Source organism: Gracilinanus agilis, chromosome X (assembly GCF_016433145.1).
Source record: "Gracilinanus agilis isolate LMUSP501 chromosome X, AgileGrace, whole genome shotgun sequence".
NCBI lineage: Eukaryota > Metazoa > Chordata > Mammalia > Didelphimorphia > Didelphidae > Gracilinanus > Gracilinanus agilis.
The window spans coordinates 73,655,187-73,668,647 of NC_058136.1; the positions used below are offsets into that span (position 1 = coordinate 73,655,187).

At 56.6% G+C, this 13,461-nt stretch overlaps 1 protein-coding gene across 3 annotated transcripts; it reads right to left on the reverse strand.

The window, feature by feature from the left end:
- Window positions 1-4,419: 4,419 nt before the first annotated feature.
- Window positions 4,420-13,050, reverse strand: TAFAZZIN (tafazzin, phospholipid-lysophospholipid transacylase). Of its 3 annotated transcripts, XM_044682509.1 has the most exons (11): window positions 12,944-13,050; window positions 11,331-11,486; window positions 10,772-10,900; window positions 9,208-9,253; window positions 8,643-8,728; window positions 8,252-8,332; window positions 7,999-8,040; window positions 7,713-7,775; window positions 7,504-7,556; window positions 5,960-6,037; window positions 4,420-5,652 (listed from the first exon to the last, which is right to left on the reverse strand). In XM_044682509.1, the coding sequence occupies exons 2-11, from the start codon at window positions 11,437-11,439 to the stop codon at window positions 5,551-5,553; spliced, it is 789 nt and encodes a 262-aa protein (XP_044538444.1). In that variant the 5' UTR covers window positions 11,440-11,486; window positions 12,944-13,050; the 3' UTR covers window positions 4,420-5,550. The 3 variants fall into 3 exon arrangements, with proteins under 3 accessions (XP_044538444.1, XP_044538447.1, XP_044538446.1); XM_044682512.1 differs by lacking the exon at window positions 7,999-8,040; XM_044682511.1 differs by lacking the exon at window positions 12,944-13,050 and having other exon boundaries at window positions 10,772-11,103; window positions 11,331-11,383.
- Between the last annotated feature and the right edge of the window lie 411 nt (window positions 13,051-13,461).

Here is a 13,461-nt window from a genome sequence, read left to right on the forward strand (position 1 = left end):
TCCTGGGGGACGAAGGCAAATCGGGATGTCACGAGCCAAGGCCATCTCTCGGGACCTTCGCCCCAGGCGGACACCGAAGGGGGAAAGAGGCAGCTGGACTAGGTGCCGGGCGTGGCTCCAATTGCGGAAGGCACTGCCACTGGCGGCTGCAAATGGCTGAGCGGGCCTCCTCGGGAAGGTGGCGGGAATAAGGCTGGGGAACCCGCTGGCCCGGTGGGCTGTTCCAGGGGCCGTCTACGGCTCTCGGCTGAAATGAGGCGGTGCGAAGGGACCCACCAGTGTTTCGGCCGTGCCCTTGGCTCGCTGGCATCTGCAGTCGGTCCCTCCAGCGGGAAGCGACCCGCCTGGGCCCCTGGCTTTGGGCTCTGCTCGCAGCTGCTCATTCCGGGCTTCGGGAAAGGCGAGAAAGTCAGTTCCTATACTTGCCGCCTCCTGCTTCGTGCCTGGCTGCGTTCTCTATGCGAGGCTCTGGTGAGGGCCGTACAGGCTCAAAGGGGAAGCGCCATAAGGACCTAACAGGGCCCCAAGCGAGAAGGCTGCGCTACTTCCATCTGATCCGTCGGGTCACACTACTTAAAGGGGGTTTTACTAACTGATTTTGGGGAGCTTTCGAAATCCGGCTCCCGTGTTAGTGGGAACACCAATCCGGGGTGAAGTGGGGGCAGCCACGTGGCTCAGGGGATGGCGAGTCTGGCCTCAGACCCTGTCTTGCTGCGTGACCCTGGGCAAGTCACTTATCCTCCACTGCTTGGCCCTTACCTGGAACTGATAGTGCAGAAGGGAAGGGTTTGCCCCAGAAAGCCTAGCAAAGAAGCAGGTCCTGAGGGGGTCGCGTTCAGTTTGATCCTGGAGGCGATGGAGAATCTAACGGAGAGAAACCGAAAGTACAGGGTTCTGGGCCTCCCGAGGGTTCCCTCGACTCCCTACACAGGCAGCCCCTCCCGCCCAGCAACACGTGGGGCTTGGCTGGGGCTCAGTAGCTGTCTGGACGAGGCTCTCCCAGAGAATTGCTTTGAGTGGTTGCCAAGAAACTTGAGGGTCAGAGAGAGGAGGAGGAGGACGAGGACAGGAAGGCGGCAGCGGCGGGCAGCGGCGGGCAGTGGCGGGCAGCGGCGGGCAGCGGCGGGCAGCGGCGGGCAGGAGCGCCTCGTGTTCCAAAGCCAGACCTTCACGGACCTTTTTTCTTTCTCATTTCAGACTTTCTCTTGCAGCCCGATGCAAGCAGAGCCAGAAGGACCAGATGCGTCACGGGGAGCTCAGTCTGACGTTCGTTCGTCCTCCAGTAGCCTTGGCTGGCGCCGCCTAAACTAGCTGCCCGAAGGCCCACGTGATTCCATTTCGTTGGGCCCCACCAGACCCTCTGTTCCAGGCGGGTTAAGGAACGTTCGTTGGGAGACCTCCACAGCTGCTTCGGCCCTGACAGCCGGGCCCAGACGCTGCGATGCCCATTCCTGGTCGCGCGCCTCTGAGCCGGGCAGCTCCCTCTGATGCACAACTCTCGAGGGAGGCGGAGGCCTCGCTAGACTAACCGTAAGCCGCCTCTCTTGTTCCTGGGCCTTATTGATTGATCTCCTGCTCTTTGGTTCCGTGCCTCAACCTTTATGGACGAGCCCTGGGGCGGGGGCTTGGGGGGGTTCAGGTATGACTGGAGTCGGATTCAGTCTCATTGAGGTCCTCTCGGGCAGCTCCTTGTCACTGGGCCAGGGAGCACCTGGGGGTCCAGAAGATCCTCCTCCCGAGCTTTGGGAAGGATCTGCCAATTCGATAAAGAGCTCGGGGTCTGTGCGTGCCCGAGTGCTGGGAAATGAGTCCCTTTGCTGCTCCTTCCAAACTAAGAGGAAGAAGGTTGGCCCGGCTGGGCTCTGAGCTTCCTTTCTGGTCTCTTCCTGCCCTGAGATTAGCTTCTTTTGCCACCTCATCACATCACGCTAGACATGTAGACATGTAGCGCCCTGCATGTAGTTAGCATGTAGTATGAGCTTACTGAACTCAAGTACCAGGGAAGGAGACGCAAGGAGCGTGGCCAGAGGGGTCGAGTTCCGGGCCTCTGAGAGGCCCGGGAAGATCCCTTCAATTGGAACTCTGATGGGAACTATTAGCCAGCTGCTTCCCAATGGACTGTTGGGAAGTCAGCCACGGCCTGGGTGGAAACTGCCTCCTCTAAAGTTAGCTGGGAGAACTTTAGCAACCCCGGCCAACAGTAAAGGCGGAACAAAGCCCTCCCGGCCTAGCTCCCCTCCCCTCTAGCATTCTTCTTTTTTTTGGTGTTTTTTTTTTAAACATCTATTAATATTCATTTTTAACATGTTTACGTGCTTCATGCTCCTACTTTCCCCTTCACCACCACCCCCGGCCCCCCCCCATGGCCGATGCACATTTCCACTGGTTTTAACATGTGTCATTGATCAAGACCTATTTCCAAATTGTTGATAGTTGCACTGGGGTGGTAGTTTCGATCCCCAACCATGTCCGCCTCAACTCATGTGTTCAAGCAGTTGTTTTTCTTCTGTGTTTCCACTCCTGCAGTCCTTCCTCTGAGTGTGGGTAGCGTCTTTTCCATAAGTCCCTCAGAATTGTCCTGGGTCACTGCATTGCTGCTGGTACAGAAGTCCATTACATTCAATTTTACCACAGTGTATCAGTCTCTGTGTACAATGTTCTTCTGGCTCTGCTCCTTTCACTCTGCATCAATACCTGGAGGTCTTTCTAATTCACATGGAATTCCTCCAGTTTATTATTCCTTTTAGCACAATAGTATTCCATCACCAGCAGATACCACAATTTCTTCAGCCATTCCCCAATTGAAGGGCAGCCCTTCATTTTCCAGTTTGTTGCCACCACAAAGAGAGCGGCTATGAATATTTTCGTACAAGTCTGTTTATCTATGATCTCTTTGGGGAACAAACCCAGCAATGGTAGGGCTGGATCAAAGGACAGACAGTCTTTTAAAGCCCTTTGAGCATGATTCCAAATTGCCATCCAGTATGGTTGGATCAATTCATAACTCCACCAGTAATGCATTAATGTCCCAATTTTGCCACATCCCCTCCAGCATTCATTACTCTCCCCTTCTTTCATTTTAGCCAATCTGCCAGGTGTGAGGTGATACCTCAGAGATGTTTTGATTTGCATTTCTCTAATTATTAGAGATTTAGAACACTTTCTCATGTGCTTGTTGATACTTTTGATTTCTTTTCCTGAAAATTGCCTATTCATGTCTCTTGCCCATTTACCAATTGGGGAATGGCTTGATGTTTTATACATTTGCTTTAACTCCTTGTATATTTGAGTAATTAGACCCCTGTCGGAGTTTTTCGTTATAAAGATTTTTTCCCAGTTTGTTGTTTCCCTTCTGATCTTGGCTACATTGTTTTTGTTTGTACAAAAGCTTTTTAGCTTAATATAATCAAAACCATTTAATTTACATTTTGTAATTCTCTCTAACTCTTGCTTGGTTTTAAAGTCTTTCCTTTCCCAGAGATCTGACAAGTAAACTATTCTGTGTTCACTTAACTTGTTTATAGTTTCCCTCTTTATATTCAAGTCATTCACCCATTCTGAATTTATCTTGGTGTAGGGTGTGTGAGATGTTGATCTAGACCTAATCTCTCCCATATTGTTTTCCAATTTTCCCAGCAGTTTTTGTCAAATAGTGGATTTTTGTCCCAAAAGCTGGGTTCTTTGGGTTTATCGTACACTCTCTTGCTGATGTCATTTACCCCAAGTCTATTCCGCTGATCCTCCTCTCTGTCTCTTAGCCAGTACCATACCGTTCTGATGGCTGCTGCTTTATAGTGCAGTTTGATATCTGGTACTGCCCGGCCCCCTTCCTTCACTTTTTTTCCCATGATACTCTTGATCTTTGTTATTCCAAATGAACTTTGTTTTAGTTTTTCCTAATTCAGTAAAGAAGGTTTTTGGTAGTTTGACAGGTGCGGCGCCAAACAGGTAGATTCATTTGGGTAGGGTGGCCATTTTTATGATGTTAGCTCGTCCCACCCAGGAGCAATCACTGTTTTCCCAATTGTTTCCCTCTAGCATTCCTGAGCAAGGTCAGGCAAGGAGTACAAGCTCAGGGAAGGCAGGGCCACTGGCCTAAGCAAGGCCGCTGCTCCGGGTGCCTGTCCGCTGGGCGCTAGAAGAGCAGAATTGGAAGGAGGTAACATTGCCGGTATCTTGTTTTGTGACTCTTAGCTTCTTCTGCTAGGTGGCTAGAGGGGCTAAAGCCCGGAGTGCTGAGCTTCAGAGGTGCCAGTGCTTTCGTTCCCCACCCGCCGTATTCTCGCGCCCATTCTACAGCAGCGGGCCTCAGCTCTCCCCAGAGCTCGCCGCTCCACTCTGCCTGGGGCTTCTAATGAGGATTCTGCACAGGACTCCAACCCCCTCCCTGGGTACGCTTTCCCATACCAGGACAACCACTGCACCGACACAGACTTTATTGTTAAAAATGATTAAAAACTCTACAGGCATAAAAGAGAAAGAGCGAGGCCACTGTAGCCTAGGGGAGGGGAGGGCGGACCTACACCAAGAGTCCCTGGGACCAAATGACCCCCGTCTCTGTTCCCAGCCCCTGTTTGGGGGCCTTCGAAGCCAGGGGGGCTGCAGACCGGACACCGGCTCCCTGCCCCCACCCCCAAGGAAACCCTGGTCGTGAGGGAACGAGGGCCATGGCACGGTTTGGTGGGAGCATCTAGGACCAGCCTGCCTCTCCCTTCCACGTGAGAATGGCTGCGGCCCCCTTTCAAGACCGCCCCACGATGGCACGGGTGAAGAAGGCATTGTCGCCAAGCCAGATCCCGACCCCCGAAGACAGTCTTTCCTCCCAAATCAAACAGCCAAGTCCTTCTTGGGTTCTGGCACTCCCGGGCTGCCACCATTCGCTATCGCAGAGCAAGGGAGAGGCTAACCGTCTAGTCCTGGGCTCCAAGGCCTCTACAGAGGCTGGTCCCCACACTTGCCCTTTCCTGAGAAGGTTCCGGTTAAAAATGGGAATCCTGAGCGGGCGTCCCAGCAGAGGAGGGGGGCGACTCTAGTGCACCCCAGGGGGGGCTGAATGCCATTTCTGGGCCTGGGCCTCGGCACCCATCCCCAGGGGCCTCCGGAGCGCTTGGCTCCTCCTTCCTAGCCACTCTTTCACTGATTTGCACCAGAGACCACAGACAAGCTTTGGCCCCAGGCTAAGAGGAGCTGCTGGTCTAGCTGGAGAAACAGAAGGGCAGAGGCCTAAAAAGCATCAAATCAGAGCATGTCCCCCCACTCTCCAGCCGGCCAGGGGGAGACACCTGAGCCCATTCCCGGCTGCCTGTGCACACAGTTCCTCTTCCCCCGAAGCGCGAGACACCCTGAGTAGCCACCAGGAGAGTGGGACGAGGGCAAGGGAGGGCGGGCCTCGGCCTTTGAGGCAAGAGCAGGCGGGCGGCCCCTGGAAGACTCGGAAGGAAGACTCAGAAGGAAGACGAAGAGCTGGCCGTCCTGGCCGGAAGGCGTGGAGAGGGAGAGCCTTGGGCAGGGCAGGGACCCCCCCTGGGCCCTCTAGAGAGCAGCTCGAGGCTACCTGAGGGGCTGTAAACGGTTATGGAGTGATTCTGCCTGTGCCTTCAGGCTCTGAAACTCATCCTGGATGAAGTCGGTCAGGGCTTTGCGCATCTCCATCTGCGAGAAGAGACAGAGGTGCGGCGCTGCTAAGGGGCGTCGGGCCTTTCCTGCTTCCCTTACTCACCCGGGCGCCAGGGACTGCCCAAACTCTGGGCATGGCTCGCGGGGCACAGCCGTCGGGCTCTTGGTTCCAGCTGGGGAAGGGGCTGTGGAGGCCCGGAGGCCCGGCTCCCTCTCCCTCCCCCGCGGGCCGGGAGGCCTGGTGCAGCGGCACAAGGCTCAAGGTGTTCCCTGGCTCCCCTCGGCCTTCTGGAGGCTCTCCAGATGTCAAACCCAACTCAGAGTCACTCTCCAGTCAACTCACTGCCGACTTATTCTCAGCTCGGAGCCGGTCGAGAACAGGCAGGGTGCTGAATGGCTTTCCAATGAGCACGGTGATTTTCTGGGGGGGGGACGGAGAGGGACATGATGTCACAGGTCAAAGGACCCCCGGGGCCTGCCCAAACGGGCTCCCTTCCCCAGGGAGGAGGAAGCGAGACTGCCAGGCAGGGAAGCTCCCAAAGGCTCATTCATCTGTTGGGCTTGGCCCGACCCTACCCTGACCAGGAAGCCCTTGGACACACACAGCCTGGTTTGCCTAGAAGCCTTCCTTTCTTCACATTTGGCCTCCCTGGGGTCAAAGCTGACCCTTCGTGTTCCCAGGACTAAGAGTCTGACCGACCTGGCAGCACGGAGTTGGATTCGGAGCGAGGAAGACTTGAGTTCCAATCCTGCCCCGGACATCCCCCACCGTTGGGAGTTGTTGGGCTTTTAATTAAGAAAAATTGTTTGAAACCCTCACCTTCCATCTTGGAATCAACCTTGTGTATTGGATCCAAGGCACAGACACGGAAGGGCTGGGCAAAGGGGTTAAGTGACTTGGCCAGGGTCACACAGCTAGGAAGTGTCTGAGGCCAGGTTGGAACCCAGGACTTCCCGTCTCCAGGCCAGCCACCCCGCTGACCCCCAACCGGAGTCCTTATACTCTGGGGTCCAATGAACAGGTGAACTTGGGTGGGGAAAAAATGACACCCTTATTTTCACCAACTTTTGCTTTTCCCTGTAATCGAAGGCATCTCATTTTATATATTTAAACACATGGGTTCTGAGGAGTCTAGAGGTTCCACTAGACAAGCAAAATAATTATTATAATGGCTAAGGTACAGACTGTGCTCACTGTGTGCCGGGCACTGGATAATTATCATCTGGTTTTACACCCCCCCCCCCACCCACACACACACTTTTACAAATGAGGAAACTGAGGCAGACAGCAGAAAAGGGGCTTGCTTAGAGTCACCCAGCTAACGAGTCCGGCTTGATTTGAACTCAGGCCTTCCTGACTGCAGGCCCAGAGCTCTGAGAGTCCATCATGTAAAAAAAAGTTCAGAACCCTGGCCCAGAGCCTGAGTTTGGCTTCCCACTCTCTCCATTCAGCCCCCGAGGGTCCCCTTCCCAGCTCTCTGCCCCCACAGCACCTCTGTGCAGGTCATCTTTTTGGGTAAGTCTTGAAACCCTATCCAAATGGCTGCTGTTCTAGAGAAGCAGCCCAGCTTGGTGGCTGGAGTAGCTTTGGAGTAAGGAAGATCCTGGACAAGTCTCCTCACCTCAGTGCCCTCAGGCTCCCCACCCCCCAAGACTGGCTGTGTCGGTGGAGGGAGTTTCTGCCCCGAGAATTCCAGGCCAAAGTGTGGGGGTGGCCGGCCATCGGGGTGGTGGAAGAACCATTATTAGAAGAACCCCAGTCTAACCTCGGAGTGGGCAGGGCAGCCTCCAAAGACACCCAGGAGGGCTCCGTCTGGTTCCCCCCCACCCCCACCCCAGAGGAGTCCAGAAGAGAACAGAAGCAGAGATTGGGCAGCTCCCACTCACCTGTCCAATTCTGGGGAAATAAGGTGGAAAGTTGGGAAGCACATCGTTCATTCCTACAAAGAGGAGGGGCAAAGAGGAAGTAAGGGAGGACCCAGGCGGACCCCCGTCCTTTCCTTCCCGGGCCGTCAAGCCTAGCCTGCCGAGCCTCTTGCTGCCTTCTGAACACCACGACACCACACAATTCACCACCGACCTCCCCGAGAGCTCACCAATATGCCAGAGCGGAAGGATAATGGGGTTGAGGTGACACTCGGCGATCAGGCGCCCAATTCCTGCCAGGAAGGGAGCGGCTGGGTTGGTAAAGGCCACACCCCTGACAGCAGGCCGAACAGAGGAGCCTGCCTCTGAGTTATCCCCATCACCCAGGGAACTAGAAAGGTTTGGGGAAGTCAGAAGGGAGGAAGAACGTGCCATCAGGGGAACGGGCCGAGGTTGCTCCTCTGAGGCTGGCAGGCACCTGCCTCCCCTGGCAATCTGGGTCACCCCTCAACGTACCCCACTTAAAACGAAGAAATTCCTGGCTCATGTTGACTTTTCCTGGAAGGAGAGAGGGAGGTGAACATCTCCAGGAGGCCGGCCCCTCACATGCCGACCCAACGGGGCCTACCAGTTCCCGAGGGGCCACAGTGGGATGGGACAGTTCTTCTCCCCATCTATCCCTCAAGGGAAACAGACCCTGCCAACGCCTCCCCCTGCTGGCTGCTCTAGAACCACCATTAGCCTCCCGCCACCCCCAGCCCCAACCCACCTTCAGGGAAGATATGGACCCAGTCCCCGTTGTTGAGTTTCTCCAGGATAAAGTCCATCCCTTTCTGGTAGACGCCGTCTCCTAGCAGAGAAAAGCCATTCCAGTCCTCAAGCCCTTGGCCATCAGGTTAGCATCGGGAAGAGGGAAGAAGGGACGGGAGGGGACGTCTCTCAGCGAGTGCCTGCTCCGCCTTCCACTCTCTGCTTAGGGGCAGGGGTTTGCTTCAGGGGCACATTCTTCTCCCTTCGCCCAAGGGAAGGCTGGGAAGAGCGGCCCGTTCCCAGAAGTCACTCTCTGTCCTGCACCCTAGGACCACAGTCTAGCTAGCCACTGAAGGATCGGGGCAGAGGGGTGTCAAGGCGTCTCGCAGGCTGTAGTGAGGGGGGCTCACCTCGGCATACAGGGACACATTTTCCCAAGCTGAAGAAATGAGAATGCAGCTCCTTGGTGAAACAGATGTCTGCAGCTGCTGGGGTCCTGAAGGGCAGCAGGCCAGGGGCTGCTTTCTGGATAAGCCCCGAGACTCTGCCGGTATACCTCCCCACGCTCCCCACATGTGCCAGAGTCCCCAACTCCACCACCGTTGCTAATAGCAGGGGGAAGACGTGCCTCCATCTCCCAAACCCCTAAGGAAAAGACACCTTCTAGATCTGTCTGGGGGAAGGGGGTAGCCGGGTGGCTCGGTGGAGAGCGCCAGGCCTGGAGAAGGGAGGTTCTGGGTTCCAATCTGGCCTCAGACACTTCCTAGCGGGGTGACCCTGGACGAGTTACTGAACTCCAACTGCCTAGCCCTTACTAGTCTTCTGCCTTGGAACCGACACTTAGCATGAAATGTAAAAGAGAAGGTAAGGGTTCTTTCTGTTTTGTTTTTAAAGCTTTGCCTTGGGGAGGACGTGAGAACTGAGGTTTGTCCCCAGCTTAGGGGCCCCTTGCTTCTGCCGGGAAGCCCCACTTACCATCTCATCAGCCTCAGGTTCCAGATGTGGCGGAGTTTCAGGATCCCTGGGGGAAGGAAGGCAGCCGAGTTAGCTAGAAAAGGCTCTCTGGGGGTCTACTTCAGTTCTCCTGCCACCCCCACCCTGTGCCCAGGCTCACTGTCCCTCAGGGCACACCGAGCTCTCCCAGCAGCCCAAACTCTCTAGCACAAAGCATCCTGGGTAAGTCCCTCAAACCTGCTTCGCCCTGACTAACTCGTCCATTTCTGTCAGAGGCATCCACGTGGTTTGGCCGTGCTGTGATGGGCGCTTTGGACTGGTGCAAGTGTGCCTCTACTGAGGGCCACTGCAATACACACACCCAGACAGCTGCAGTTGCAACTGGGAGGGCTTTCGAGTGAAATTGGAGCCAGAAGAGGACTTCCTGCTCAGCGCCTGCCCGCTCAGACGCCCCGGAGAACCTGAGGCTGCCGGAGCAGGCCAGACATCTGATGGAGGGAGACGGCCCAAAGAGGGAGCCCCGAAGACACGCAAACGGGGAATATTAGCGGACATTCTATCTCACAGGGCTGCCTGAGGCTTTGCAGGACGAGCCTCGGGACCGGAACACAGCAAGAAAAGGGGGGGAAGGTCCCCATCAAGCTAGGTTGGCGGATTAGCATCCGCTACCAATGGGAGACGGAGGAACTTGATGGAAGGAAGACAATGGGGGGAAAGCCAGTGAAACCCCCCAACCATCGGTGACGTAGGGGGTTGGTGCTGGCAGCCAGGATGTTAAGGAAGCCAAAGATCGGGCCATATGAGGGTTCTTTGAAGGCACTTGGGGCTGTTCAGGCTGGAGAAGGAAAGCTTCGGGGGGGCGTGAAACGGCTGCCTCTGCAGAAAAGGGGCAGAGCTCAGGGCAACGAGTCTAAATGGCAGGCTCTGGTGGGAGTAACAACTGTCAGCGTTGTCCAAAACACAGGTTAGACTAGACTTGGTGGCTCGCCTAGGAGAGCGATACTGAAAGCCGAGCCCACAGTGAGGCCACAGAAGAAACCTTCCTAACCAAGCAGAACAAGGTGCCCCTCGCTGGAGGACTGGCTGGCTGGGGAAGATTGTGGAGAAGAGGCCTAGAGGGCCTCGGAGGTCCCTTTGAACTCTGGGAAATCCAGCTCTGATCCTTCTCAAGTACTGGGGTGCTTTCTGTCTCTACCTCCTGTTCCCAAGAGAAGGCGGGGCCTGCCTCCTTCCTAAGACCCGCTGACTGGCGGGGACCCGACGGTTCCCACAACATTTACTGGCCAAGCTCTGGGAAGACGGGAACATAAAACCTGCCGTTCGGCCAGCATCAGGAGAGGGGCCCAAACCAAAGTCCAGGGACTTTCTCGGATGAATCCAGGCCCCAGCTCAGGGGGTCTTGCAAGGCTGTGGAGTCATCATCAATTGGGACAGGAAAGCCCTTTCCTGGAACGCTCTGCCATTAACCAGGGACATGCACAGGCGACCTCTGACCCTCGCATGCCAATGCCGACTTGCCAAAGCTACTCCGATAACGTTCTCCCTTCCCCAACCATTCGGAGCCCCAGCTTTCCAAGGCATGTACCCCAGAGGTGTGGGTCATCCATGCAGGACTGGTGATTGGAGACGGTGATCAGTGGGGTGCCGGGATCTCGGTTCTCGATCAGTTCATACAGCACCTCCTTGTTGTACACGCTAAGGTGGTTCATGTACTCTATTTGGAGAGAGGACAAGGGCCTCCAGAGGGCTGGCCAGCTGGCACCATACTGGAGCAGCCAGCCAGAGGACTCCCGATGCCGAGCCCCCATATTTCCTCTTCATTCAGTTCACCGGTTCTTCCTAGGGGAAGCAGAGATCTCCCACCCCAATTTTCTGGCTCCAACCCCTGGGCAAGATGCTGCTGCCTCTCCTAGTTACCTTCCGAGAGAGAGAAAGAGAGAGCGGGATCGCTCCAGCTCTCGGAACAAACCGCACCCAGGCTGGGCCTGAGCGGGGACAGCCTGGGCCAAACCCCTCTCACGGCTGCAGCCCCTTTGGATCAATTCCCCAGTCTCCTTCCTTCCAAGGTTTACTTGGCCCCTTTTTCCTATTCTCCCCTGCTAGGAAAGTGTTCCTGGCCCTGGACTTGGTCCAAGCCCACTCACTGGTCCAGAAGCAGCTGTAGGTACCCACGAGCCCCATGACCACACTGCTGGCCAGAGTCCACGACAGAGGAGGCACGGAGGGGAAAGGCCATTTCACATGCAGGGGCATCTTCCCATGTCCAAGGTCAAGTTGGTTCCAGCTGCCTGATGGAGGTTCTGTCATCAGAGAGTAAGGAAGAATGGGAAAGGAATTCTGGGCTTTGGCCTTGGCCGCCATCTTGGTATGGCCCTAATTGGCCAGAGCCCGACTGGGATGAAGTAAGCAACCAGTTCTGACTGAGGTCATTGACGTGGGCTGGGGGTGGGGGTGGGGGCGGCCGACAGGCACGTTTCTTTCCTGGAATCCAGGCCCCTACTTAGCAAGAATAACGATCAAAATGAGGAGCCAATAGGTTTCTGTTGACAGTCAGTGGTGTCTGACTCTCTGTGGGACCCTGTCTGGGGTTTTCTTGGCAAAGATCCTGGAGCGGCGGCCCATTTCCTGTTCCAGCTGGTCTAACGGATGAGGAGACGGAAGCAAACAGGGCACAAGTGACTTGTCCAGGGTCACCCAGCCTAGAGTTTAGAGTAGCGATTCCCCCTGGTGGGTGCTGCAGCGATCCAGGGGGGCGGGGATGGCCACAGGTGCATTGATCTTTCCTATTCATTGCTATTAACATTTTTAAAATGAATTTCCAGGGGGCTGAGGAATATTTTTTCTGGAAAGGGGGCGGCAGGCCAAAAACGTCGGGGAACCGCTGATTTAGAGCTTAGAAATGGCTATTTGCCTTGGCTTTTGGATCTGGGTTCGGGTCAGTGCTCCAGAGGGGTTTGGATTAGCTCTATGGCTAGAATTTTTCTTCTTTTTTTAAACCCTCCCTTTCCACCTTGGACTCAATACTGTGTGCTGGCACCAAGGCAGAAGAGCAGTAAGGGCTGGGCCATGGGGGTCAAGGGACTTGCCCAGGGTCACCCAGCTGGGAAGTGTCTGAGGCCACACTGGAACCCAGGACCTCCTGGCTCTCAATGCACTGAGCTGCCCCTCAGAATTTTCCTTCTAAGAGAAGGGCCCCACGCCCAGAAAGGAAGAGTCTGGCCAGGGCCCCATAAGCACCAGTGAGTGAGAGGGTGGGTGCCCAGAGGGCTTCCTGGCTTGGCAGCCAGCTCGCCACTGTTCTAGTCCATCCCCCCGGGGCCACTCTGGTCCTTCCTGAACTGGGGGTGGGAGATGAGAGCTGGCTCTCCCCTTCCCTCCTTGCCCTCCCCCCCCACTTGGGCATCTCTGGGCAGGCCCTGCAGCTTCTCCGTACGGCCAGAGAAGTGGGCACCCTACCTGCCAGTGGGCATGGGCTCCTGGGGGCCAGGGGCTTCCTCTGCCAGCCTGCCAACTGCCCTGGCGAGGGGGGCGAGAAAGGGGGAGAAGGTCGCTCGGGTCCCTCCACGAGACAATCGTTTCTGCAGCTCCCTTCCCCCTCCCCCGCGCCAGGGCGCGGACAGAGGGAGAAACTGAGGCCCTGACAGCTGTGACGTAAGAAGGTGGCGCCCAAGGTCACGCCGCGCACGAGGGTGGAGGGCGGCGGCGAGGAAGCAGGCCCGCTCGGGGTCGGCGGCGCCCGTCTTCACAGGCCACTTACCGTCCAGGCCAGCCCGGGCCGTCCACACCCGCCGAGCAAGCCGGGAAGAGGAGGCCGCTGCTCTCAAGATTTGGCCGCCCTTGCTCGGGCTGCCGTAAAGCAGCGCGGGCCCGCCGCCGCCGCCGCCGCCGCCGCCGTACACACACGTGTCGTAAACAGAGGCCTGGCTCCCCCGGCAGGGGCTCTAGGCCTTCCAGGAGGGAAGGGGAGCCCCGCCCACCCCGCCCACAAGGCTTCCCCGCCCGGTCGGACCGGTGGAATGAGCAAGAGCTGGGTTGGGAAGGGAGCATTTCCGGTTCTTAAGGACTGGGTGCAATTGCACGAATTTCGGGTTCGGGTTAAGTGGGGAGCAGGGCCGGCCCCCAGACACTGGGCGAGGCCCTGGAGGGCGCGGAAGCCCCAGGGAACGGCAGGCCGACGTTAGGGAAGCGGCTTTCTCATTGGAGGAGAGAAGGGCCTCCAAGCGGGGCGGGGCGGGGCGGGAGCTGTGCTCGGAATTCCAAGGAAGAGGCGCCCTA

What these genes read in the sequence shown, in the direction of transcription:
- TAFAZZIN (XM_044682509.1), bottom strand. Translation starts at nt 11,439, where the DNA reads ATGCCCCTGCATGTGAAATGGCCTTTCCCCTCCGTGCCTCCTCTGTCG. An exon ending in GGATGACCCACACCTCTGGG is followed by an intron (nt 9,254 to 10,771) that starts GTACATGCCTTG and finishes TCCTTCCCCCAG; the next exon opens with GGATCCTGAAACTCCGCCAC. An exon ending in ATTTCTTCGTTTTAAGTGGG is followed by an intron (nt 7,776 to 7,998) that starts GTACGTTGAGGG and finishes CCTTCCTGGCAG; the next exon opens with GAATTGGGCGCCTGATCGCC.